At 40.6% G+C, this 26308-nt stretch overlaps 3 protein-coding genes across 6 annotated transcripts; 1 reads left to right on the top strand and 2 right to left on the bottom strand.

The window, feature by feature from the left end:
• Window positions 1-15: 15 nt before the first annotated feature.
• Window positions 16-9486, top strand: dnajc16 (DnaJ (Hsp40) homolog, subfamily C, member 16). Of its 3 annotated transcripts, none has more exons than XM_048240499.1 (15): window positions 16-171; window positions 654-832; window positions 914-980; window positions 1124-1448; window positions 1546-1730; window positions 1863-1967; window positions 2050-2208; window positions 2351-2481; window positions 2593-2770; window positions 3036-3218; window positions 3473-3549; window positions 5211-5291; window positions 5867-5956; window positions 6216-6386; window positions 6504-9486. In XM_048240499.1, the coding sequence occupies exons 2-15, from the start codon at window positions 663-665 to the stop codon at window positions 6946-6948; spliced, it is 2367 nt and encodes a 788-aa protein (XP_048096456.1). In that variant the 5' UTR covers window positions 16-171; window positions 654-662; the 3' UTR covers window positions 6949-9486. The 3 variants fall into 3 exon arrangements, with proteins under 3 accessions (XP_048096456.1, XP_048096454.1, XP_048096455.1); XM_048240497.1 differs by having other exon boundaries at window positions 17-171; window positions 6501-9314; XM_048240498.1 differs by having other exon boundaries at window positions 24-171; window positions 629-832; window positions 6501-9314.
• agmat (agmatine ureohydrolase (agmatinase)) lies at window positions 9458-15251 on the bottom strand. Its single transcript, XM_048240502.1, has 7 exons — window positions 14804-15251; window positions 14446-14648; window positions 10705-10753; window positions 10272-10467; window positions 9942-10121; window positions 9761-9845; window positions 9458-9610 (listed from the first exon to the last, which is right to left on the bottom strand). The coding sequence occupies exons 1-7, from the start codon at window positions 15127-15129 to the stop codon at window positions 9537-9539; spliced, it is 1113 nt and encodes a 370-aa protein (XP_048096459.1). The 5' UTR covers window positions 15130-15251; the 3' UTR covers window positions 9458-9536.
• Window positions 15252-18384: 3133 nt separating this feature from the next.
• Window positions 18385-22048, bottom strand: pink1 (PTEN induced kinase 1). 2 transcript variants are annotated; one of them, XM_048240496.1, is made up of 8 exons: window positions 21559-22048; window positions 21130-21396; window positions 20918-21018; window positions 20604-20786; window positions 20060-20223; window positions 19859-19947; window positions 19450-19680; window positions 18385-18870 (listed from the first exon to the last, which is right to left on the bottom strand). In XM_048240496.1, exons 1-8 carry the CDS (start codon window positions 21910-21912, stop codon window positions 18595-18597), a joined length of 1665 nt encoding a protein of 554 aa, XP_048096453.1. In that variant the 5' UTR covers window positions 21913-22048; the 3' UTR covers window positions 18385-18594. The 2 variants fall into 2 exon arrangements, with proteins under 2 accessions (XP_048096453.1, XP_048096452.1); XM_048240495.1 differs by having other exon boundaries at window positions 19820-19947; window positions 21559-22047.
• Between the last annotated feature and the right edge of the window lie 4260 nt (window positions 22049-26308).

The raw sequence follows: 26308 nt of genomic DNA, 5'->3' as shown, positions 1-26308 counted from the left end.
ACGCAGTCGCATCGAGTTGACAGTCGCGGAAGGACTGTAACGGGAATATCTGGGAGAATCGGGATGTTGTAAACAGTGAAACGCATCATTCCATTCGTAGAGATACTTGTCTGTGGTCAAGGTCAAGGCTTAAATATGAATTTCGTAAAACGGTAGTGCATATACTCTCAGGTGAGTTGAAAGTGGCATGTGCTGACCAAACTGAACTGTTAAATTGTAAAAAATATAGCCACGTTATCTTTGACGTTAATTTATCGTATGGAAGTGTAAAATATTGCCTCGATTTACCATATTGTGGAAATTGAATTCGTTATGGACACTTGTCACTGTTTGTCAACATTATTTGACAAGTGACTGACTGACGTAGGCTACATAGTTTTGTATGTTGGCAGCTACAGAATTGTTCATCTTGAAGCATGCAGCATGCATACTTTTGATATTTACACTTCAGCAATATGTGTAACGTGCTCCACGTGTGGGTCGAATAGCTATCGGGCTTAACTGCATTTACATCCATGAATAGGTTTTTACATCATCATTCGTAGTCATAGTCGTAGTCAATCTCATTTATTGCATTGCTGTAGGCTATCTAATTTGATTCAAATGTAGCCTAAAATTTTAAATGTAGCCTATATGCTTGCATATCTTTTCAGCCACAAACCATGGTGGAATTGAAGACACCCTTGACCTTGCCAGCTGTGGTCATCTGTGCTCTCTTGTTTGACCTGGTGGAATCAGTCCCTCCTTTTGACCCGTACAAGGTGCTTGGGGTCACAAAAAGTGCCAGTCAAGCTGAAATTAAAAAAGTCTACAAGCGATTGGCCAAAGAATGGTAACATTTCATCTTACTCATAGTGGATGATCATGAATTCTGAAAACATCTCACATTAAAAGTTGTGAATTTCTCCGCTAGGCATCCAGACAAAAACAAAAATCCAGAAGCTGAGGATATGTTTATCAAGATCACCAAATCATATGAGGTATAGAAACATTGGAAACATTCTTAAATGCATGTATCTTGACAATGTATGAATTTGTGTCTAGTTGAATAAAGGCTGCCTCCCTAGACACTGTATTTTATAGATCAATTGATGTAGATTTTGAATGTGTTCTGTCTCTCCAGATCCTGTCCAGTGAGGAGAAGAGATCGAACTATGACCGTTTTGGACAGACGGATGACACTCAGCCGTTTGGGCATCATGGACACCACCCATTTCACGACCATTTTTATTTTGATGAGACCTTCTTCCATTTCCCCTTCAATGCCAAGGATGGCAGAGACTTTGCTGACAGCAAATACATGCTTCACTTCAATCAATACATTAATGACATCACACCTGACAGCTTTAAGCGACCCTACTTGATCAAAATAACATCTGATTGGTGCTTCAGCTGCATCCACATTGAGCCAGTGTGGAAAGAGAGTGTGGAGGAATTGGAGCCTCTGGGTATGTACTAATGAACACATGCCATTTGTCTTCTCTGACTGTGTTGTCCATAGAGTGTTAATCATGTGCAACTAATGCATTTTTATTTCATTGTTAGGTGTTGGCATAGGTGTGGTGGATGTTGGCTATGAGAGACGATTGGCCAATCACCTTGGTGCACATCGTACCCCATCCATACTTGGTGTTATAAATGGCAAGGTGACCTTTTTCCACTATGCTGTGGTACGACAACACCTCAGGCAGTTTGTAGAGGACTTGCTCCCACAAAGACTTGTTGAGAAGGTAAATGTCCTCTCGCATTTACAGTAGCTCCCAGTAGCTCTTATTTTATGTCTGCAAATTCCCTATTTGTATTTGTTCTGTCCGGTGAATCGTTTCACATAAAAGTACTGGAAATATACATCAATGTTTCAGGTGACAGACAGGAATAACCACCAGTTTCTAAACAGCTGGCATGCAATCAACAAACCCCACGTCCTTCTTTTCGACCAAGTTCCCATTGTCCCACTGTTATATAAGGTACTGAGTTACTTGCAAACTCTATGAATTTATCCACAATAACGTGAAAACTTACATAAACTCAGTATTTTTTCTTTTTCAGCTGACTGCATTTGCCTATAAAGACTATGTGCAATTTGGGTATGTGGACCAGGGCCTTACAGAGACAGCGAACCTACTGAGACAGTTCAACATTAATACATATGCTCCAACAATGCTTGTGTTTAAGGAAAATACAGACAAGCCCGCAGACATTATTCAGGTTTGGTTGTTGTCTTAATTAACACTGATGCATGTTCTTCCCATCTGGAATTGTTATAAGATTTTTACAATGTCAATTACCTTGATACTGTCTTAAACCAGTATTTTATTTAAACCAGTATTTATTTTTTTTCTCTTCCAAGGCTAAGGGGATGAAAAAAACAATAATTGATGAATTCATATCAAATAACAAGTTCCTCTTGGCTCCTCGGTTGGTGAATCAAAAGGTCTTTGATGAGCTTTGTCCTGTGAAACAGTTTCACCGGCGCAGGAAGTGAGTCATGTTCAGCATTATTTTTTTCTAGCAGAGCCACAGAAACAGAACTAAGACTATGCGCTGAGCTAAATTCTAACACATGCTCTTTCAATTCAATATGTTTCCCAGATACTGTGTGTTGTTGATCACGAGTGAAGAGGAGTCCTTTTCCACTGGTAATAAGGCCTTCCTTTCCCTGGCCTCCACCAACACCAACGAGGTCCTGAGATTTGCCTACGTGTACCAGCGACAGCAGCAGGCCCTGTGTGACACGCTGCTGAGGAGCAGGGACAGCACCCCTCCACAGGTGTGTATGGGCACGCTTTCTACTGTAAGACTAAGGACAGGTTGAAGGTCATGAGGTTTAAACCTTTTTGCAGTCTGATCCTGATGGCTTCCGAAAATAAATAAGCTTCCACCAGACTTCCAGACACAGTCAATCATCCTTGCAGGTTTTTGTTGCTGGGCTGTGCTCAGATCAGTGAAGTGGACATCATGGCTGTAAATATCATTGTAGTGCAGCTTATTTCTGGTGTCATGGTAAATCTGTCTGCCCATCTGTGTGCGCTGAGGTGGTTATTCTGGAGCGGCGAAACGGAGCTGGCAAGGTCCTGTACAAGCCTGTGTTGAGCGGCTGGAACGGCAGCGAGGAGGACAAGCACCGGCTACTGGAAGAGCTGCAGCGGCTCCAGAAGGACCCTTCTGTCCTCAACCACGACGCCATACTACCAGAACTCAACAACGAGTTTGCCTCTGTGAGTCCCCCCCCCCCACTGGCATCTCTCAGGAGTCTCCTCAGAGCCTTCCTGAAATGGAACATTAGTAAAAGAAAAATTAGCACTGGCCTAGATTTTGGTCCCAGATGAGTTTGAGTGTCATTACATATTAAAGTGTTGTAGTTTTACAATGTACAGTGATATGTCTTACAATGACAAAGAGACTGTTTTATGTGCTGAAATAAGAGCTGTCATAAAAGCTCTTAACTGTTGAATTGTTTTTTTCTTTCTAGATGTTTCTAATTCGATGGGTATTCACAGCATATGATTACTTGACAGAAATTATTGAAGACCTTCTTCACAATAATTGGTGAGTTGTAGCATTTTGCCTTGAAGCATCTGCCAGATCCATTTGTTGTGTAATATTTATATGATTCTTAATACTCTACTCTGTCAACCATCTAATATAATTTGTGACACTTAACAATAATAGCTATAGTAAAGTTGAGTTGTATATGATGTAATTAACTACCAGGACTGCAACTAACTAACTATTTTCTCAATTAATCGATTACTTGTTTGATTAATTAAAATGTCAGAAAATGGTGGAAAACTGTCAAACAATGTTTTGCAAAGCTAAATATTATGTACTTAAATTACTTGTTTTATCCACATGCTAAAGATATTTAGTTTACTGTAATAGAGGAGCAAGTAAAGCTGAACATTTTAAAGTATGAGAAGCTGCAATCAGAGCATTTTGAGATTCTCCTTTTCAATTACCAAAATAGTTGGAGATTAATTTAATAGTTGATAACTAATTGATCAATCCATTTACTGTTGTAGCCCTACCAACTACACAGTTTATTGTTAAGTCCTACATATATACAGGTGGGTCTCAAACAAATAGAATATTGTCGGAAAACCAAAAATGAGTATCTCAAAATATTATAATAAGGAGGTTATAATACAGAAATGTCGACCTTTTGAAAATAAATGAACTAATTTGACTAATCTAAAATAGTTTATACACTCAATACTTGTTCTGGCTGCCCTTGCACAAATTACTGCATCAATGTGGGGTGTGTATGAAGGCAATCAGCCTGTGGCACTGCTGAGGTGTTATGGTAGATGTGGTGTTAGGTGTTATATTTAGCTGAGTCAGTAGTGATGGGGACGAAACCGCATATGTCGAGACCAAGTTTTTAAAAATGCAGCCAAGACCGAGTCTTTGAGGAGGCAAGATCGAGTCGAGACCGAGTCTTTAAGGAGTCAAGACACTTCAAGACGGACCAAAAAAAGAGGTTCCAGATGTCTCCATTATCAGCTTGATAAAACTTGCACTCTGCGCTGTGCTTCTTCTTTTAGAAATGAATGTATTGTGGTTCAAGTAATCAAATTTAATAATTGCGGATTGCTCACTCATTTCATTGATTATCACAACCAAAGGCATGCATTGGAATGACAGATTAGGCAAAAACCATAGGTCAGGCTACTTCAACCCTCTCCAGAATAACTGCTGTGCAGTTTGGACAAAGATTGTATCTTTCAAAACTTTTGCACTGCGCAGCATAGGACCATAGTTTTATCGGCATAGGATATATTTTAACGGCAGTCAATATTATAATTTGTATTAAAAAAAGAATATTTGTAATGGTGGATATTTTAGAATATACCATGAAATATACACAATAAAAAAATGGGGGGGAAAGGTCACGTGGTCTCGCTCCTCCTTCTGCCTCCTTCCAATGTAGGCCAAGACCGAGTCAAGAATGAATATTTTTGCTTTCAATTCCGAGACAAGACTGAGTAAGCAAAAAATGGTCTCGAGACCAAGACCGGAGTTGAGTATTACAACACTAATAGTGAAACAAGTCAGACATCTTGCTTTGTGGCAAATCATTCTCTGGCTGACATTATTTTGTCTATCTATCTACATGTCTTTGTAACTCTCCCAAGCTTTTTTGACTTGATAGGTTTGAGTCTTAAGTGTGGCTACTCTAAGCATCTAACATTTTGTTTTTATTAATGCAGGCGTGAGATGATGCCTCTGCTGTCACTGATATTCTCAGCATTATTCATCTTGTTTGGCACCGTTGTCATCCAGGCCTTCAGGTACAACACTTGCATATGTTTATCCTAAATGTCTAGATTTGGAATTCTACACTTGGAAGAATTAGATGACTAACCTGGTGCTACCATTCCACAAATTGCCACTGTGTTTATGCTGTGCATTGTTTCCATTGTATTTTGATTAGGTTGCAGGAATAGCTAATTAATTGTTAGTGACTTGTTATCTAGACATACAGCCGAGGTCTTTGTGTGCACGTCATCTGATGAGATGATTCTATCTGTAGCATCTCTGCAAACCTCTTTGATGGTTGCAAAATAGTTTAAAACTTGAATTCATATGAGTCAGCCATACATCAATGGCTTGCCTGTTGGCTGGTTATGTTCCTGATCGGATCATAAACGGCCACGACAATGAAAAAGAATGACAGAAGAATTTGTGACTTTTTTTGGTAGAGAAGCCATCATGAGTGTGGAGGTGGGTGGGTCTGAGACACCAGACACCACTGTTGAGCCCTAGGATTTAGCTCTGTTGGATATGTCTTGAATATAAAACTGACGCCTAATGCTATTCATTGATATTGTAATGAGTTGTTTTTAATGACTCTGTGTTATATCAGTGATTCGAGTGAAGAGATACCAGCAAAAACAAAATCAAAAGAGGCCTCAAAGACAGAAAATGGGTCACCCAACAATACCGGCACATCAAGGTAGAAAACAGTGTTTGTAACATATATAGTTCTATGTTCAAATGTTCAAATGTTTTTTTTTGTGTACTAATATAGTACTAGGCCTACTGCTAAAAGGATGTTACTCTTATACTCTTTTGCTGGAAAAATCTAATTACAATGTTATGTGTAATTTCTGAAAAAAATTACATTTTCTTTTAAAAAAGAGTTTATATCTTGATAGTTCAGCTTTGTGTTATAACTTCAAAAGAGTCCATTTCCACATGTTCCACATCCACAGTCGTCAACCAAAGAAGAACTTTGTGGAGGTGACAGAGTTGACTGACATCACATACATGAGCAACCTAGTGAAATTAAGGCCAGGGCACACCAATGTTGTACTGGTCCTAACAGACGCTTCCAAAAACATTCTACTGAGCAAGTTTGCTAAGGAGGTGTATTCATTTACAGGGTGAGTCTTCTCATGGTCTTCTTGATTACATCTGGTAAAAAAAGTTATTAAGGAATACACAGCGCTCACACGTGTCACAGTTTAACTGTTTTAATGCCAATGTCTCCTCCTCAGAAGCCTGACGCTGCACTTCTCCTTTCTAAATGTGGACAAGCACAGTGAGTGGATGGACACTCTGCTGGAGTTCGCCCAGGACACCATGCAGATTGATACTGACGAAGACGAGAGCGGCAACCGCAAGGTAGACTACACAGGCTATGTCCTGGCTCTCAACGGCCACAAGAGATATCTGTGTCTCTTCAGGCCTGTCTATACTGGGGAGGACCCTGACAGGTCTGAGGAGGAAGGGGCCACTACGGGGACTCGGTCCAGGTCAAGCTTGCGTGACGAGCACCAGCACCAGTCACGGAAAGGGACGTCACGCTCCCGTTCCACGACACTGCAGATCCACCACAAGCTGGACCGGCTTGGCCTCTGGATGGAGAGGCTCATAGAGGGAACCTTGCCACGGTACTACATCCCTGCCTGGCCTGGCCTGGACAAGATCACGGTCACTAAGTAAACCCTTGTGTGTAGAGGGATTGGGGTTTGGCTGATCTCTGGTTGTAGTCTCTTCAGAAAAAAAGGCATGTACACTATTTAATGGCAGAGGGTTTCTCACAGTCACTGTGGTATGTTTATGTGCATGGACCAGAATGGTTCTGTGTTTGTGACTTACTGCCTTTTGCCAAGCAAACACTGTGCGCTTTTGACCCGATTTAGCCCCAAATCAGTCAGATCCGTCAAACTCCTGATTCGGGCCACGTTCCTGTCCGATTTGTTGTGTATTTTGAAAAGGCTCAAGACGCCCGATTAAAGGCTGCAACAGCCAACGTTTCAGCTCTGCTCCAGTCCGATCCGATCGTATTTTGAAAAGGCTCATGACGCCAGATTAAAGGCTGCAACAGCCAACGTTTCAGCTCTTCTCCAGTCCGATCTGATCGGATTTCTGTCAGAACATTTTGTCGGCTGTTTTACAGAGTGAGCGCGGAATTCACGTCTGATTGAAACATGTGGTGTGAGTTACAAGGTCGTATGCAACTGATAAAAATGCACAGTGTCTGCCCGGCTTAAGTTGGAGGCTGGGTATGTTGACTTAGTTATTGAGCATTGTTTTGGGTAATGAAAGGTTGCAGGCAGGGTCTGGTAGACCTCAATGCAGCTCAAGCAGTTGGAATAAGTCATGTCACCTTTCCTTAGCATGCCGTGATGTGTTTGGTTTCTTGGTGTTTTATGCCCCCAACGTTGTCTTCAAGGCAGCGCTGCCTGGACGGCACTATGGTTAGGCATGGGTTAAGGTTGGGGTTAGGTTTAGGATTAGGAGCCTTTAAGTCAGCGGTGGCAGCGCTGCCTGGAAGACAACGTTGGGGGCATAAAACACCATCGAGCAATGTGTTTGCTGCTCTTTATGTATCTCTATATGTCAGATCACTGTGGTTAACCGTAGAGTGCTACTAGACCTTACACATCTTATTCAAGTATTATCTATACTTATAATTTCTGAGACGATTATTGGCGGCCCACAGATACCATTAACCTTTGGTACCATTAACCTAACTAACCTTTGTTGGCACATGTACTGTATACACCCACAGTCTACAAGCATTTAGATGCAGTTGAATTTTAGCATTTTCACTTGGATTTGTTTGTAAAAAAGGTGACTTTTGTTGCATTTGCCCCCCCCCCCCCCCCCAACACCTTTTTAGAGAGAATTCATGTAGCAAAGGCATTTTATGGTCTGGATTATCTGTGCTGCAGATAAGGGACTAAGGAAGTAATAATATTTTGACCACAGATCAAACCAGGACCAATACATCCACAGTAAATATTCATATTGTAAGTTGAACAAACATATAATCAAGAAAGAGACAGTGCAGCTATTCAATTGTGTGTATGGACATACTGCCTGTAACTGAACTGGTTAGTTAGTTCTCTCTGAGAGCAATGCAGCCCGACGTGACTCGAAATGTAAACATATATTTACTGTTTGGCTCTCCCAAATCATCATCACATAAAACAGATCATGACATGGAAGGATGACCATAGCAAGGAAGATAGCTTACCGTGGATCAGTACAAGTCTAAAAAAGACATATACATGGCCTGAGTGGGAATCATGTGAATTCAGATAAGCCCTGAACTTCACACTTGGGAGCAAATTGGGCTTATTGGCTGTTGAAACTGCAGAATACAAGACACTTAAAGGTCATTCAGCCTTGCTGTTTAATGTTCTAGAATGATTGCCAAAGTTGTCCAGTCTTTTTGCTTCATGAAACCATTTCATTTAAATGAGATGGTATGAATTGAAAGATACATTTCCTGATTTACAGAAAAAGAGATGAGATCTTATTTTTGTCCAGTTTTGTGTGACATTTTGCAGCCTTGTCTCTGTTTTTCTTCATATAGCAGACAGCATTAAATCTGGTGGTGGCTATAAGGCCTTCAAATAGTCTTACATGGACTCACACTAGTAGTGAGCACACAGACAGATCAGACAAAGAATTACAGTACTGAACATCTGTAATTGAATTTTAATAACTTTTGGAAGTCATTGTATTGAATGATGGCAAGGATCTGTCACAGATATTGAGATTAGGCTAATATAATTTTACCATAGAGAACTCTTTATAACAGGAAGATATTGGACAGGCTGGTTTCCTGGCAAATACAGTATATTAAATGAGCTGATAGTATTTAATATAGACTACATCTCATTTGTGAAGTCATTACATATATCATTGTGAAGAAAGAGAATTGTTTATTTTTTGTCAATATCATGTTTTTAACAAAATTTTGAACATCATGTTGTCAGATTTTTTTTAATGTATTTTTATTTTGTATATGAATGTAGAAATCAGTGTCAGGTGTCAAATATAATTATCTAACAACATATTTCATCTCAACTATTTTATCTCAACTGACTTTGAAATCAAGCAGTATTATACAAAGCACCCAGGGACAAAATTAAAAAGATTTCACCTTACATCTTTAACCCCCACTACTTCTCCAACCTCCCAAGACATTTGTTTTATGTGCAAACTTTATTAAATTACATGGCAACACAGAGAACAATTAAAGATCACATTTTCATCAAAAGCAGCTATCGAGAAAATCAATAATACTTTATATTGGGAAGGACACACATCATTTCAAAGAGGAGGTTGGCAGCTGTCAATGCAGTGTTACCTATGAAGGAAAAAAGACCAGTCATAGAGGCATTATTATCTCAGTGACCATAGCCATAGAGGCATTATTATCTCAGTGACCATAGCCATAGAGGCATTATTATCTGACATAATGAGTAAAATGAGTAAAAACCCTTTGGCTCCTTAGTACCTGTGGTGTCGTATGGTGGAGAAACCTCCACCAAATCACAGCCAACGAGGTTCAACCCACGGCAACCACGGATGATTTCCAGACCCTACATGCAAAAAAAGAGAGGATCTATTATATCTAAGGTTATCTGTGTTTTACACACATACAACTTTAATGTGGATGCATGATTGTAACTGATAACCTGGATAGGTGTGAGGCCGGCGATCTCTGGTGTCCCTGTGCCTGGAGCGTAGGCTGGGTCCAGAGCATCGATGTCAAAGCTGAGGTACACCGGCCCACTCCCTATCTGAGCACGGACTTCCGCCATGAGGGGCACTAGTGACTTGTGCCAGCACTCCTCTACTTGGACAACGCGGAAACCCTACTCATCACATACACATCAACACACATAATGGTGGATTTTGAATGCATGTGACAATGTGAGTACTCTTAGGAAGTCGTGACAATTTAATGACACATCTGATAAATTCCAAATTCCAGTTCCAGGGTGTGTTCACTGAAGATGTGTTACCTGAGCACGATTCCACTTATAGGCGTCTGGGGAGTAGCCTGTTCCACGCAGACCTATTTGGACCACCCTCTTGCAGTCTAGAAGCCCCTCCTCCACACAACGTCGAAAGGGTGTCCCATGACCAATCTTCTCACCCAAGACGACATCACTTGTGTCAGCGTGGGCGTCCACATGGATTAGACCAACTGGCCCGTGTCTGGGTTTCAGGTGTTCAGTAGTTGTTAGGGGAGAATAATAAACTTATCATAGTCATATGCATAACATAGTTTATATGAGATCAGTGTGGCACTCAAACACTCAGCACGTGGGTGCATTTTTTGTATTGTTAGTGGGGATATAGTACATAAATGAGTCCATATAGGGAATCTGCTACTCAGGTTGGTGTTACAAAGTGTAAGCCATAGGTAATAATGGCATATTGGATCATACTTACTTGGCAGCCACTGCTTGGAGAATTGGATATGCTATGGTGTGATCTCCTCCTATAAGGCAGATGTTACTAACTTAATCACTTACAAAGTCAAGTCAAGTTTATTTATATAGCACATTTCATACACAGAGGTCATTCAATGTGCTTTACATAAACAAAACCAAACAATAATAACAAATAAAAGCATAGAAGGGCAATATAGTCAAAGAATAATTAAAAGGTAAAGATTATAATAAAAAGAAAACATAAAACACAAGGTAAAATCATTTAAAAATAAAGAATAATTAGTAAGCAAAAACAAAGGCAAAAGTAGTAAAAAAAAGTAATAAAAGACAAAGTAGAATAATTATCGAGGCAGATTCAGAATTTGTAACTTCGGCACAGTTAGCAGAAAGCGCCTGAGAACAGTTTGGTCTTAAGTCTAGATTTAAAACTGGCTACAGTTGGGGCCTTTTTAATGTCATCCGAAAGTTGGTTCCACAGCTGAGCTGCATAGCAGCTAAAAGCTGCTTCACCGTGTTTAGTTCTAACTGTAGGTTTTACTAGCAGGTTTTTCACCTGGGACCTGAGAGGAAGAGAAGGTGTGTACTGCTGAAGCATGTCTGACAAGTATTTAGGTCCTGCTCCATTTACTGATTTATAAACAAGCAATAGTGCTTTAAAGTCAATTCTGTGACTTACTGGAAGCCAGTGCAAGGACTTAAGAATTGGAGTAATGTGGTCAGTTCTTTTAGTTTTAGCTGCTGCATTTTGTATCACCTGAACCTGTTTAATAGTCTTTTTAGGAATGCCTGTGAACAGTCCATTGCAGTAATCAACCCTGCTGGAGATAAATGCATGAATGAGTTTTTCTAAGTTATGTTTTGACATCAGCCCTCTCAGTTTGACAATATTTTTGAGGTGGTAAAAAGCTGATTTAGTTATCGCTTTCATGTGGCTGTTGAAATTTAGATCACTGTCAATTAATACACCAAGATTTTTAACAGTATCCTTTGCCTTCAACCCTTTTGTGTCAAGGAGAGTGGCAACCCTAAGTCTTTCCTCATTTTTACCAAATATAATTACTTCAGTTTTTTCTTTGTTCAGCTGAAGAAAATTTTGAGACATCCAGGTGTTGATTTGTTCTATACACTGACACATAGATTCAAGAGGACCATAGTTGTTTGGTGATAGAGCTAAGTCAATTTGTGTGTCATCTGCATAGCTATGATATGAAATCAAATTATTTTGAATGATTTGTCCAAGTGGGAGCATATAGAGGTTGAATAATAGTGGCCCCAAGATCGACCCTGGGGAACACCACAGGTCAAGGACGTTGGTGTTGAGGTACAGTTTCGATGGCAACAAAGAAGCTCCTTTCTTGTAGATATGATTTTAGCCAGCTGATAACTATGCCTGTAAATCCAACCCAGTGTTCTAGTCTGTGTAGTAAAATATTGTGATCAACAGTGTCAAATGCTGCACTAAGGTCCAGTAGCACTAGGACTGATGTTTTACCTGAATCTGTGTTGAGGTGCATGTCATTGGAAACTTTAATGAGAGCTGTTTCAGTGCTGTGATTTGCCCGAAAACCAGACTGAAAGTAATCAAAATACCCATTTGATGTTAGGAAGGTGGTTAATTGATTAAAGACTACTTTTTCAATAATTTTGCCAATAAAAGGTAGATTGGATATGGGCCTGTAATTGTTTAGCATGGAGGCATCCAGGTTATTCTTCTTGAGAAGTGGCTTTACAACAGCTGTTTTCAGTGACTTAGGAAAAGTGCCAGACAGCAGTGATACATTTAAAATTTGAAGGACATCCGCCGCTATGAGGTGAAAAACAGTTTTGAAGAAATTGGTAGGCAGAGTATCTAAGACACATGTGGAAGGGCTGAGATTCTGTACCGCTTTTTTTCAAGTGTTTTCAGAGTCTATCAAGCTGAACTCTGACATCAAGTTTAGTTTCCCTCTGTTTGTTGCTGGAAGTTCAGGTTGTTGAATTTGTGATTGAGCAGATATGTTGAGTCTGATTTTGTCAATTTTACCTTTAAAAAAAGATGAAAACTCATTGCAACTCATTTATTAGTTGAGAGAAGTTCAGGCGCTAATGGTGAGGGGGGATTTGTTAACTTATCAACAGTTGAAAATAGAATACGAGTGTTATTTGAACTTCTATTGATAATGTTAGAAAAGAAGGACTGTCTTGCTTTGCATATTTCAGAGTTATATGTGTGGAGCATCTCTTTATGGATTTCATAGTGGATCTGAAGTTTGTATTTACGCCATTTTCTTTCAGTCTTCCTACACTCTTTAGAAGTTTAACTGCTGGATTTTGCCTCCATGGTGCATTGGTGCTTTCTGTTTGTCCTTAACTTTCTTGAATTGTAATGGAGCAATGTCATCCATAATGTTTGCCATTTTTGCATTAAAGTGATCAAATAAGTCTTCAGAGTCTGACAGTTGACTTGACTTTAGTTAAAGTGCTTGCTCAAAGAGAGCACTTGTCTGATCATTTATGATTCTCCTTTTTACCATCATAGCTGTGTTTTGAGTGTGTGGGGACATAGACACATCAAAGAACACGCAGAAATGATCAGATAAGGCCAGGTCTTTAACAGCTGTAGAGACATCGAGACCCTTTGTGATAACAAGGTCGAGGGTATGGCGAGAGTGTGTTGGCCCCTGTACATGCTGTGTTAGGGAGAAAGTATGGATTAGTGCAATGAACTCCTTGGCATAATTGTTTTCAGGATTATCCACATGCAAGTTTAGATCCCCTGATATAATAAGACAGTCAAACTCTATGCAAACAACTGATAGCAGTTCACCTAGCTCTTCAAGAAAAACTTTAGCTGAATGTTTTGGAGGCCTGTAAATTGTCAGTAATAAAATCTGAGGACAAGACTTAATGCATGCACACAGATATTCAAATGAAGTAAAGTCACCGAATGACGACTGACTGCACTGAAAAGACGTCTTGAAAATTGTGGCTATCCCCCCACCTCTTTTATTTGCTCTGGTAGCACTCAAGAAACTGAAGTTTGTGGGAGCTGATTCGATGAGAGTAGCAGCACTGTTTGCTTGATCTAACCATGTCTCAGTTAAAAGTAAAAAATCAAGGTTGTGTGTGCAAATTAGATCATAAATGAAGAATGATTTGTTTGAAAGAGATCTGATATTTAGGAGTGCTAGTTTTGCTGTAAGGTGTTGGGGAAATATGATCCATGGGGGAAATCTGAGGTTGATGTGGTACGGGTAGGAGATTGGACTGGTTTACCCTATAAGCTCGATGCATTTGTGTTCTATTTCTTGTCAATACAGGAATAGAGAATGTCATGGGCTTACTGGGTCCCGGCATGTTCTGCTCTGTCAGTACCATTTATATTGCAGGGACCCTGAGAATATCATGCAATACAGTCATCATATAATTGTCCCCTCCTGCTGCCATCTGTATTTTCCACTGCACATTCCATGCTATATGCCGGCTGAGAAATGAACTAAGAGGTACAAAGAACACTTTAATAGAGGTCGGGAAAGTTAATTATTGTTGAGAGGCCAAAAGCCATTCAAAGTGAGAGTGACTGTCATGAACATAGCACATTGTAACCTTTGTGCTTTTCATACAAGACAGGGTTGAATAATTAAATCAGGAACCCAAACTAAGCATGCAGGCCTATTTAGCAGAGTAACCGAAGAATCATACCATATTGCTAACAATGTACTTTTATGTACTGTAAGGAATATCTCACATGCTGACTCACCCATGGTCAGAGGAATGCAACCAGTGGCCAAGATTTTGTGGTAAGCTTCTCGAATTCGTTTGCAGGTGTCTTTCAGGTCGTACACATTGACATTGACATCACCAATATCAGCAACCACCAGGGATTCATAAGGTGCTGCCCTAGTGCCACTATTGTATGCCCTGAGCATTGCAGACTCGGATCTGATCTGGCGTGGACCAAACCTAAAAGGGAAGTGAAGAAATATTAGGAGGCCTAGATAAGAAGGGTTTCAGCTAAACACACGCTCTTTAATAGATGCAATGTCTATTTTGCATGCAATAATTTTTCATAAAATACAAAGTTAATCTACAATCAACTGACATAGGCTACTTTGCACCTTGCTCCGGGTCGGTTTGAGGTGCCAGTGTCAATGGGAACTCCAACAAACGCTGCGTCTAAACCTTCTGCGGTCTCTCGGTACGGCAATTTACCCATCGTGGCGATTCCAGAAACTCTTGCTACAAATTCTGCGCTTGGTGGCACGTTGTAGTTCTTCCCTGACATTCCTCTCGAGCAGGTAATTTGTGTTTTCCTTCTGTCATTTCTTTGACCCGAATGTGCCGTTGTCAGTGCTATTCCACGAGAGACACAGGCTTCTGATTTGCTGCAAAACCGAGGACCTGAGAAGTTTAGCCATACTTTACCAAAATGTCTCAAAAGCATACTTGGTCTGCAAGAGTTGCTTTGACAAACCTTTTGATAATCGGTTACTCCACAAATAAACAGCGCCTCCCACTTGATAAAATCTCAGTCTGCAGACTGACTGGCTGAATGGCTTAGTAGGATCGTCATATAAGTTATCTAGTTACAGACCAGTTATTTCAACAAAATGGGCGTTACCGTGTCCACAGTGAGTTTGGGAACTGTATTCCATGCAGTACTTGTATGTGGGTTTTGAAGCATGCTAATAGGACCTTATTGTGCAGGTTTACTGAATTGTACTCATTTTGAAATCCGACATAACCATAATAACTGACTTTGTTAACATTATTTTATATAAAGATTTACCTTCCAAAATATTTGTTCAATATTTAAAATAAAGGCAGAAAAAAACATAACAGAAACATGTCTTTATTTTGTTCTTTTTATGAGCATTTATGTCCAAACATCCAAAAAGTTGTCAGTGGAGAGGAAGTAGCTGGTATTGTTACACAAATCATTAATAACGTTCAAATCAACTGAAATTTGTACTACTTATCAAAATGATATAACCCTGCAGCATCACAGCATTTAAAGGGACACCAAGCAAGCCTGATGCTTTTTCTCTACGAAACTCCCCCTAGCATCTGTACATGTCGATATGTGTGCGAGCCCTCGCTCGGTCTGAAGTTCTTTTCCTTTTCTTTGCGTCTTCCGTCAAGGGTTTTCGCCGCTTCTTCGCTGGCTCTGCCATTACACTTTTGCAACAATCGCTAGCATTTCGTTAGCCTGCCTCTGTGCTGTGGATGCAGGATGTAAACTGATCCTGCTTCTCGCAATGTCTGACACTTTGTGAGACTGGTTACCAGAGGTGGAAAGTAACGAAATACATTTACTCACGTTACTGTATGGAGTAGTTTTTCTGTGTATTTTGTATTTTTTAAGTAGTTTATAAAATCTGTATTTTAAATTTTACTTGATTACATTTTGAGTGAAGTATTGTACTTCGCTACATCAAAAATCCCATCCGTTACTTGAGTAAAACAAAAAAGTTAAGACTAACGGAAACGGGAAGGGAGAGAAAAAAATCTCGCCTTAAACCACTAGCCAAGTGATAATGATCAGCATGTAGGCTAGCCAACAACAGGACATGAATCAAGCTGGCGCCATGCAGTCTTTCTGAAAGTGATGGAGATGGATCACGAGATGCATCTACATGTGTATGTATTTTCCGCTATTTCAATGGGTTGTCTCAGTTCCTTTTAGCACTAATGATTGCGGAGACATTCAAGCAAACCCCATGGGATTTCGTGTTTTGACGTTTGTGCTCACCTTTCTTTGGAAATAAGTTTATTAGCAGTTGTTTCCTCTGTCTCTCTTTTTCCTGTTTTGGCCTTTGTTTTTGGTAACCTGACTTGGCTTCCTTGGAGAGACATTGTACCAGCAGCACAAAAATTAGCGGTCCACTAGGCCTACTAGCGATGCTCAACTAAGTAAACAAAAGATAGACTACTTATGAATCGTGCAGGCGGAATAAACAATTTAGCTCTTTAGCAAGGGAGAGTGAGAGTGACCTTAGACAGTTTTCACTATGTTGTATACAAAATCACAATCAGTCAAACTTTAAATTTCGTCTGACATTCATTTTGACATTTAAAGTAAGGAAGGAAGTTAAAATATTCAGGTAAAATAAATATATGGTGGAAATAAGTATTGAACGCTTAAATGTTTTTTCAGTAATTAGCCTAAACTTCCAGTGAGTCTATTCAAAATGTTCACCACACGTTAACACACATATAAAAAATCCAAACATAAGAGTTATGTGTAATAAAATGGAATGACAGAGGAAAAAAAGTATTGAACGTGCCTACTGAAATTTCTTCAATACTTTGTGGAAAAGCCTTTGTTTGTAATGACAGCTTCAAGACATTTCCTGTATGACAAAACTTATTAGTCACAGTATCAGGTGTGCTATTGGTCCATTGTTCTAAACAGATTCCAGGGGTCCCTCTTGTGAATCCTGATCTTTAGTTACTTCCAGAACTGTTTAATTGAATTGGCTGCCTTCAAGTCTTTCTGGAGCTTTCTCCGAGTGGTCCTTGGCTCTTGTAATTGACTATCCTTCTGACTCCCTGGTCATAAATATGGCCGGTTGATGATGCAGTGATGTTCCTTCCACTTGCAGATAATGGCTCCCCATGCTGCTTACTGGAAGATTCTGAAGTTTTGAAATGCATCTGTAACCAGTTTCATTGATATGGTTTTGCAACAATAAGGTTGCAAAGGTCTTGGAAGAGCTTTTTGCTTTTATCCATCATGAAATGTTTCTTGTGTGACACCTTGGTAATAAAAAACCTTTTTATAGCCCATCAATATGTAGGCTACTAACCAAGCTTATATTAATTTGCACAGATAGAAAGGATAAGTAGGCTACTCTCTAACTACTTACAGATTCCAGCTCGCTCCTTCCCTTTCCTTGCCTTAGTGCCTTTTCTTAGCGTGTTCAATACTTTCCCCCTGTGTTATTCCACTTCATTACACATGACTCTACTAATGGACTTGTTTGGATTTTTATTGTGTGGATTACCTGAGTTATTACTAATGCCTGGTGAAAATGTTGTGCCCCCCGTATTCCACTTTTCAAGGGCCCTCTCCTCCATTGGGGCCCTATACTTCCCACTTTCCCCCTAGTTTGGCCGCCCTTTAATCTGCTGAACCTTCTGCTCGTTTCCAAATATAAAAAAACTCCCTGCAACTCAACATCGGTTTTACCTAGCTCGAGTTGCTGCAGCTACAGCGCTACACACTGGGAGCATGAACATGGCTGCCTTAGCTGCAGCAATTCGAGCTAGGACCAAAGTCCTTTTAGGCAAGTACCTCCACTCGGCGGCCATATTGCAACGCTTTTTGGGCACTTATCGGGCATCTATTTCTGCAGAAATGTGTGTTTGTAAGGCTTCACGACACCAAAAAAAAAGTAACTAAGTAACTTTTACTTAAAGTACATTTTAAATTAACTACTTTTTACTTTTACTTGAGTACATTTTCAGGTCGGTATTTTAACTTGTACTTGAGTAATATTTCATCAAAGTATTGGTACTTTTACTTGAGTACAATATTTTCATACTTTTTCCACCTCTGCTGGTTACGATACACTGAACTTGCAAGTGGGATATTCTTCCTACAGGCAGTAGGGGCGGGCGAGATAGTCTTCATTCGCCCTGTAATGAGTCATTTAACCATATACCGACTTACGAAGATAATTAATTAACACGAAAATGTTGTCTGGTGTCCCTTTAATGTTTAAAGTTTTAGATTTGAGCTGTTGACACGGGAACATGCACAAACCTTACTAGTCTTGGCACAAGGGAAAAGTGCAAGGTGTTCATAAAGTGCAACCTAAACAAAAACAGGCAGAAAAATACAATTTTCTACTTGTGCTTATATCTACTACATGATGGATAAGTCTTCAGCTCAAATGGGTCCTAATCACAGAGTGACGGCAGAGCTGAGCTGCTGTCCATACACGAGGAAGCCGATGGCCGTGCGCAGATCTTCCAGATCGATGTTGGAGAGGAAGCACCTCTGTAGGTCGGCCTCCACTGAGCTCCCACTCGGGCCACGGCCATTCAGCAGGACAAAGGCAGACTGGCACAGCAACCAGTCGGCTAGCTCACTTAGCTTGGCTCTGTCTAAGGTGGCCAGGGCGCGTCTCCCCCACAGGCTGAGGTGAAGCATGTTGGCTGCCACCCGGGCACTCGGACGCTAAACACACAAGAGAAAAATAGATGCAAAAATTAACTACCTTCCATTTTTTAGGAGAGGTGGAAATGTGGAATGCTCATTTATCTATGAGGGAGCATCTCTGGAAGAATAGAGAACCAGTAATCAGATTAGAAGCAATTATAATGTTGTACTTGAAACTTCAAGAGCACATTTGCATTATGTACTGTGTGAAACCTTCCGTCACTGTTAGCTGTGTGGGTCACCTGCCTTCACTGTTAGCTGTGTGGGTCACCTACCTTCCTTGTTAGCTGTGTGGGTCACCTGCCTGCCTTTCTTCACTGTTAGCTGTGTGGGATACCTGCCTTCCTTCACTGTTAGCTGTGTGGGTCACCTGCCTGCCTTCACTGTTAACTGTGTGGGTCACCTGCCTGCCTTCACTGTTAGCTGTGTGGGATACCTGCCTTCACTGTTAGCTGTGTGGGTCACCTGCCTTCACTGTTAGCTGTGTGGGTCACCTGCCTTCCTTCACTGTTAGCTGTGTGGGATACCTGCCTGCCTTCAATGTTAGCTGTGTGGGTCACCTGCCTGCCTTCACTGTTAGCTGTGTGGGACACTTGCCTTTTTGGGGTTTCTGCGCAGGAGCAGGCGAACCACCAACTGCACGTCTGCTGGTGTGTTTGTAGGTAGTGTAGGAAGCTGTGTCTCTTGATAGCTGCGCCCTTCCAGGCCATGTGGACAATAGAATGGATTCGGCTCGCCGAAAATTTCATAGCAAATGGAACCAACTGCCCATGCATCTGCTTTGCTGTAGTCAATGACAACACCGGGTCCAGGAGTTGCCGTGGCCACCTACAATTAAAATATCACCTTTCTTAACACAAGCATGTTCTTCCAGTTCAGATGACTGTTATGCAACACTGTCCTGAACACATTTGCGGGAGACTAGAAGGAAAGAAACAACGTGGTTTACATGTGAGTGTTACAGTACCTCTGGTGCCATCAAGCATGCGTTCCCTCCTCTGCTTACCCAGCGGCCGTTATAGGGGAGTTCAAGACCACAGCTCTTATCTGCCAAGCAGCAGCCAAAGTCTGTGATCACAAGACGAGGGCAACCACCTGCAATATAAACATGATAAAAGTAAACTCCACATCACATCCCCCAAAAAAGCCTTGGAATGGAATGTTTTTGGGTTGAAATTATAGAAAAAGCTGAAGGCATTGTGCTGACCTGAATCAAACTCCAAGAGAATGTTGTCTGATTTCAGATCTCTGTGGGCAATGCCCTGTCTACACAGGTGATCCACTCCTTCCAGCAGCTGCAAGGCCATGAGGGTGCCATCCTTTCTGGCTGGCGTGCAGACATGTAGGTACTGACGCAGAGTGCATGGGTAACTAGAGAAGGTCAAGGGATACCACCATGAAGTTTACACATGACTGGAGTTGAAAGTGAGTGTTTACTCACTTGTATCAAGTAATACACTGGTTATGAAGACAAAATCAAACAATTTTCAATTGATTGTTATGGTCCAACTGGAAAATTGGTGACTGGTGGCATTAAGGAGCTGAGAGCAGCATGCTGATTTAGCTGTAGTCTCACCAAACAAAAAAGCTTGATTTTAACAAGGTGAGACAGGACAGGAGAAATGCAGCAAGCCCATTTATAATCACTTGTGCTTTGCCACTGTCATGATCAATATTTGACAGCCTGACAACCAACAGCTGCTTGTTAGAGGTAAACAGCATCACAATGTGTCATGGGAAAGAGTGCTTACTTTTTCATGACCAGGAATAGAGTACGGTTGTTCCCCACGCCCATGGGGTTGAGCCTGGTGGGCAGCACATCTGGGTACTCCTCCACAGCCCCAGGCAGCAGTGGCACGTCTGCTGTGAATGCTCTGTACACTCTGATCACATTGGGGTGTGCAGGAACAGTTTTTGGCACCCACCCAAAATGCCTGCATGGAAAAGCAAACAAAGCTGATCAATAACTAAACACATCAAGGGGGGCTGGTAGATTTTTGTGGAATTATATTTTATTATATTATATTTATTATATATTATATTTGTATTATATTATAACACCAACCCATTGAGACTGAGCTCTCCCTCCTGCTTGAGAGCATGGGGAGTTGCAGGGACCAGCTCCTGAGACATGGAGTTCAGGATAGCCTCACTGGAGGAGCCGGCCTGCAAGGGAAAGACAATTATTTAAAATGACGATAAATGAGAGAAAAATGGAAAAATTAGATACTTGGGCAAGGGTCCTTCAAAGTATGGATAAAAATTATGTAGGCCTACCCCCATGTTCCACATCATTTTCACGGCAAGAGGGTATATTGTTGGGTAAGGAAACTGAGGAGATGCAGACTGTTCATTGGAGTTAGACTTCAATTCCACCAAGGAGCATTTCTCACTTTCTCTGGGGACTGCGAATGGTGCTGCTGCCTCATAAACAGCAGCATTACACCCTTTACCAATTTGCTTCCCGATAACATAATCTTCCAGTTTATACCCAGACACAAAAGACTTCAGTGGCGTCTCAAACTTCTTCTTCTTGAACATTGCCTGAATAAGATGATGATGATAACTTAAATCAATATAAAGGATTGGCTCATTTTATAGTCTGTACATTATAAAATTGCCCACCACATACAGCGCTTTCATTGTGTTTTTATTATATAAGTTAGCCTAGCCACATTTTTCTGTCAGGCCAACCAACCAACCCACCTGTATTTGTTGACATGCTGCGACACTCTTCCTGTCATCCTCAAACTGCTGTTCGATCAATCCAAGACCGACACCGAAAGCTAAAAACACAACCCTGTTTCTGGGTGAGCCTCCAACTAACCTTCTGAAACCACCGGACTGCAACTGCGCTGCTAAACCACTCAAAGACATACGATAATATCGGTAGCGAGCAGGCAGAAAAGTCTGAGGCTGAACGGTGCGGGACGGTTGGCCGACCCTCAGGCGCTCACCTCGGAACTTCGCCGCAAGTCGGGCAGCTGGTTTCAGAAGCCCTAGCTGGAAGACCGACCGTCCCAGTTCCATGCCCCGACTAACAGCATGTTTAACCGACATGTTTTTCCACTAAATAGTAAAATAATCGATATTTAAAGAAAAATTAGTCGTTTTTACTCGGGCTATGCCCTACATAGCATTCCTTGTCCTGCTTCTCAATCAAGACAAGGGCACTGTTTACGTGAAATAGGCCTACCGTGGACACTAGTAACGTCACACGTCAAACCCAATTTTAGCTCTGTCAAAATAAAAGTCACTGAATTAGATAGAATAGGTGAACATAGAGTTACAAGGAAGTTTATTGTCACATGCATATAGTTACTGGAAGTAAGAAATGCCGTGAAATTATGTCTGGAGTGGAAAAATGTAAAAAAAAATGTCAGTCCTCCCCACTCTCCCCCTTGTAGGGTGCACTGTGCCAAGTGCACACACTCTCTTTCTCTCTCTCTCTCTCTCACACTCACACACACACACACACACACACACACACACACATGCATGCACAAACGCACACGCAACTTCACATAAAAAGTCTTGCATTCTCATACACACACACACACCATCATGGTTTGTAGCTTCTCCAATACTATTTGGACTGTAAGCTGAGCTGTGCGTGTGTGTGTGTGTGTGTGAGAGAGAGAGAGAGAGAGAGAGACCGTGTGTGTGTGTGTGTGTGTGTGTGTGTGTGTGTGTGTGTGTGTATGTATGTGTGTGTGTATGTGTGTGGATTAGATAATAATAGGCGAGGAGAAAAGAGGCTGAGCAGTCTGCACAGAGCCGGTCTCAGTCCGCACTATAGCCGGACCACAGACCCAGTGAAATATGAGCAGAACGCTATCAGTCTCATGCAAACGAAGAGGACATGGACCACATGGAGTGCCATAACCAGAGTGACACACACATGCTCCCTTGCGCACATAGCTGGTAACAGCATATGAGGGGATTGTGAAGGGGTGATCGCTCTGATGGCTCTCTTCACATATTTAAAAAAACATATTGACTTAATAATGTAACACTGAAATTATTGGTAAGCTATGAAATATAACAAATGCAAATGCAAATGCAAAAAGACAGAATCAAAAAGACAGCTTTAGACTCACTTAAATGCCAATTCAACTGGCTGAAGATGGAGGTGAGAGAAGAGGTAAGAACAGAGCGTAGGGGCTTCATGGAAGCCATGACAGCCTTCTTCACCACCATCAAAGACCCGAATCAGACAACAGAGAACAACGACAGAGGACCAAGAACTAAAGAATCTGTAGAAACGTGGCCAATAGGGCCTAGTCTACTATAGGCTACCTATAGACCCATATACATTGATCACAGTTTTTCAATTGCACCATATTGGTAATTCCGCTACTTCAAAGCTTAGGTCTACTGGTAACTGTTTCCAGTTGCATCATACTGGTAGTCTAATTCTGTACTTCAAACTCCGCCATTTCCACATTACTGTGCTCTCGTTTTGAGAAATGCAACTATGTGTCACATGATGCTAAGTTTGCAGTCATGTTTGACTCAGTTCTATTTTCACTTAATAGCCTAAATGAAACGAAACCTGAACCAAAGTACCTAGGACATGACCTCTGTGTCCTCAATGGTAGATACGGGCATGAGCATGAACCAGATACCCAAAGTTAACCTTTTTCAAAACTTTTCAAACAGGCTGGGTTGCGGCCTACAGCCAAATGTGACAAGGAATGCCCAACAAGTATAAGTATAAGTAAGCATATATACTCTTTTGATCCCATGAGGGAAATTTGGTCTCTGCATTAATCCCAATCCGTGAATTACTGAAACACACTCAGCACACAGTGAGCCACACACTATTCCCAACGCAGTGAGCTGCCTGCTTAGGAGCCTTGCTCAAGAGTACTTCAGACATTCCTACTGGTCGGGGCCCTCCGGTTACAAGTCCGAAGCGCTAACCAGTAGGCCACGACTGCCCCAAGACAAGACAGTCCTGACCTCTACAGAATGTCCATCCTTAACTGGAAGTAAAAGTTGCCAATTATTCCAGGTACACTTCCACTGACAACTTAGTTGTTGTAACATATAGTGTTATGGTCTGGCTTTTTGATAGTACAGCTATAACAACTCTTAATTCTGAACACCAATTAATGAATACAACGTCCTACAGTTTATCCCACAGATCTGGAAGAAGACCCTGCCAAATCCATCCTACATCACTGCAACTCCTACTATGCAAATCCATCCTACATCACTGCAACTCCTACTATGCAAACATCACTGAAGCTCCTACTATGCAAATCTATCCTACAACACTGCAGCTCCTACTGTGCAAATCCATCCTACATTATTGTGAAGAGACAAAAAGCTGGCGACAGCTGGTACATTACCATAATCATCATTAATATTCATTATCAAATAAATATTATTATCTACTGCAACCTTTCTGTGTGTGAGGATGTTTGTGTGTGTGTGTGTGTGTGTGTGTGTGTGTGTGTCTATAAAGGCCTGTATTAAAGACAACAAAAAACACAAAAACACAAACCTGACAAAACCTGCATTCACAATGAGACTGTTATAGTAGAGCAGAGCTACTGACCAGCCACAGGGCTGAACAAATCACTTCATGTGTACACGACTGTGCCTCACTGGACATTGCTCCTGGGGGTTGCCACAACATATCTATAGTGTAGTATAAATGATGTAGCATATCTACAGTATAGTATAACATATCTATAGTATAGTATAAATGATATTCAAGCATCACAATAAACCTAAATGAACCTTCTTTTTCTCACTTATACTGACTGATCAGATCGCAATACTGCAATAACAGCAACCTATTAAGCTACTGTAATTTTACACAAAATGTTTTTGATGTATATTTTATTTGAACTCATTTAAGCAATCATGAAAACTAGCCTAATATAAACATTTATTTAAGCAAATATAGGCTACTGTTCATCCATTATGAAATGTTCACATAAGAAAAACAAAATAGATGAACTGGTGTGCAGATATAGTGGACACACAAACTCTGGTTTTGTGATTTGTGAAATTAATTGATTGCTGAATTCAAATAGGCTCAACAGCCTATGCCCAGAACAGCACACTACCTCTAACCTTTACCAGTGAAATAAACACAACAAATGAACAAGAGACTTAAAAACATATAACTTATGCACAGTATGCTCACTGGCTAGAATTCCTGGCACACGGTAACTGTGGATCTTGGGCACAAAATCAATGCACAGCACCATACAGCATGATAAGTCCGTTGGTAATGAACATTTCACCAGCCAACAGTCCAATGCCATATTAATGTTATATCCATGGGGGTTAGATCCAGCCATTTACACTTGAGTTCCAGGTCAGTCCAATCTGCTTGCTTCTCCTCAATCCTATCCTATCTGGATCCCACATACTAGTAATTGTCTACTGCAAATGAGAGAAATTCAGAGTTGGGAAATGTTTGAGAGTGCTGAGGAGTGAATGTGTGCAAAGTCAGTATAATGTGAGTTGCAAACAATTAAGCGTTGATGTCTCTATTTATAGGCTGCAGGGAATTATATTAGCAAACATGTAGCCCTTTTTTCAATCCTTTCCAACACACATATAAACAGCAAAGCCTAATTAGGTTAGGCAGCCTAATTAAGTTAATAATAATATGGAACCTGTAGGCTGAAATTTATTATATTAAAATAGAACAATGAATAACCTAATGAAAGGGGTTGCACCTTCTCACCTAATTAGAACAAATGAAAGAGTAAGAGGCCCTTTGGAACGTATAACAAAACATTTTTTAAAGATATAAAATAAATAATAATAATAATAATAATAAACATCTCATGTTCCATCATATTTCTGTGGAAATGTCGTAAGCTGCTTGAGTTGAAGGCCATTGCCACACATTCTGCAATAAGTTTCAATTCAGGGTTAACTTAAAATATGACGGATAAGCCTAAACTGATACACTAATGCCCACAAATAATTATAGATTTATTTTAGATGGTTTTGATATCATTTTGACTAAATTGCCTATGGGTTTTCCGAGTTTGGGTTACTGAGCAATTACCAATTTACCAAAGTAATTTTTCATTGGATGGATTTAGGATAAACTAAATCCTATAAACACCAAGGTTTTAGGGGGAACTAATCTCATAACATCACAATATTTAGTCTAGGAGTCATTCATTTGTAGCCTGCTGACACCAAATTAAAGAGAATTGGTCTAGACACAGTTCACTTTTGATTTCCATGGGGCCCAACTAGTGGTAATGTTAAACTTAAGTTGGTATATTAAACACCAAATCCTTTTGAAGTACAGTAAACACATATTTGTTGTAAATGAAGGTTTTTAATGCAGTTACTAAATTTCAAAGAAAATATATGCGTTATTTATGACCAAGAGTATAGCGGCGGTCATATAGGTTTAGTCAGATTTTTTTTTTTTTTTTTTTTTTCGCGATGTCCAAATTTCCGTCAATGA

Source organism: Alosa alosa, chromosome 4 (genome assembly GCF_017589495.1).
Source record: "Alosa alosa isolate M-15738 ecotype Scorff River chromosome 4, AALO_Geno_1.1, whole genome shotgun sequence".
Lineage (NCBI taxonomy): Eukaryota > Metazoa > Chordata > Actinopteri > Clupeiformes > Clupeidae > Alosa > Alosa alosa.
Note: the sequence above shows the minus strand (reverse complement) of the source record. Positions and strands in the feature narration are given on the sequence as shown.

Excerpts from the sequence above, each read along its gene's own strand:
- dnajc16 (XM_048240497.1), top strand. The coding sequence starts at position 663 with ATGGTGGAATTGAAGACACCCTTGACCTTGCCAGCTGTGGTCATCTGT. Across the intron at positions 3,219-3,472 it reads TCAACAACGAGTTTGCCTCT|ATGTTTCTAATTCGATGGGT; the intron begins GTGAGTCCCCCC and ends TTTTCTTTCTAG. Across the intron at positions 6,387-6,500 it reads GAGGTGTATTCATTTACAGG|AAGCCTGACGCTGCACTTCT; the intron begins GTGAGTCTTCTC and ends TCTCCTCCTCAG.
- agmat (XM_048240502.1), bottom strand. The coding sequence starts at position 15,129 with ATGCTTTTGAGACATTTTGGTAAAGTATGGCTAAACTTCTCAGGTCCT. Across the intron at positions 14,649-14,803 it reads TCAAACCGACCCGGAGCAAG|GTTTGGTCCACGCCAGATCA; the intron begins GTGCAAAGTAGC and ends CTTCCCTTTTAG. Across the intron at positions 9,611-9,760 it reads TCCACCATACGACACCACAG|GTAACACTGCATTGACAGCT; the intron begins GTACTAAGGAGC and ends TTTCCTTCATAG.
- pink1 (XM_048240495.1), bottom strand. The coding sequence starts at position 21,912 with ATGTCGGTTAAACATGCTGTTAGTCGGGGCATGGAACTGGGACGGTCG. Across the intron at positions 21,019-21,129 it reads AAATGATGTGGAACATGGGG|GCCGGCTCCTCCAGTGAGGC; the intron begins GTAGGCCTACAT and ends TTTCCCTTGCAG. Across the intron at positions 20,224-20,603 it reads CTATTCCTGGTCATGAAAAA|TTACCCATGCACTCTGCGTC; the intron begins GTAAGCACTCTT and ends GACCTTCTCTAG.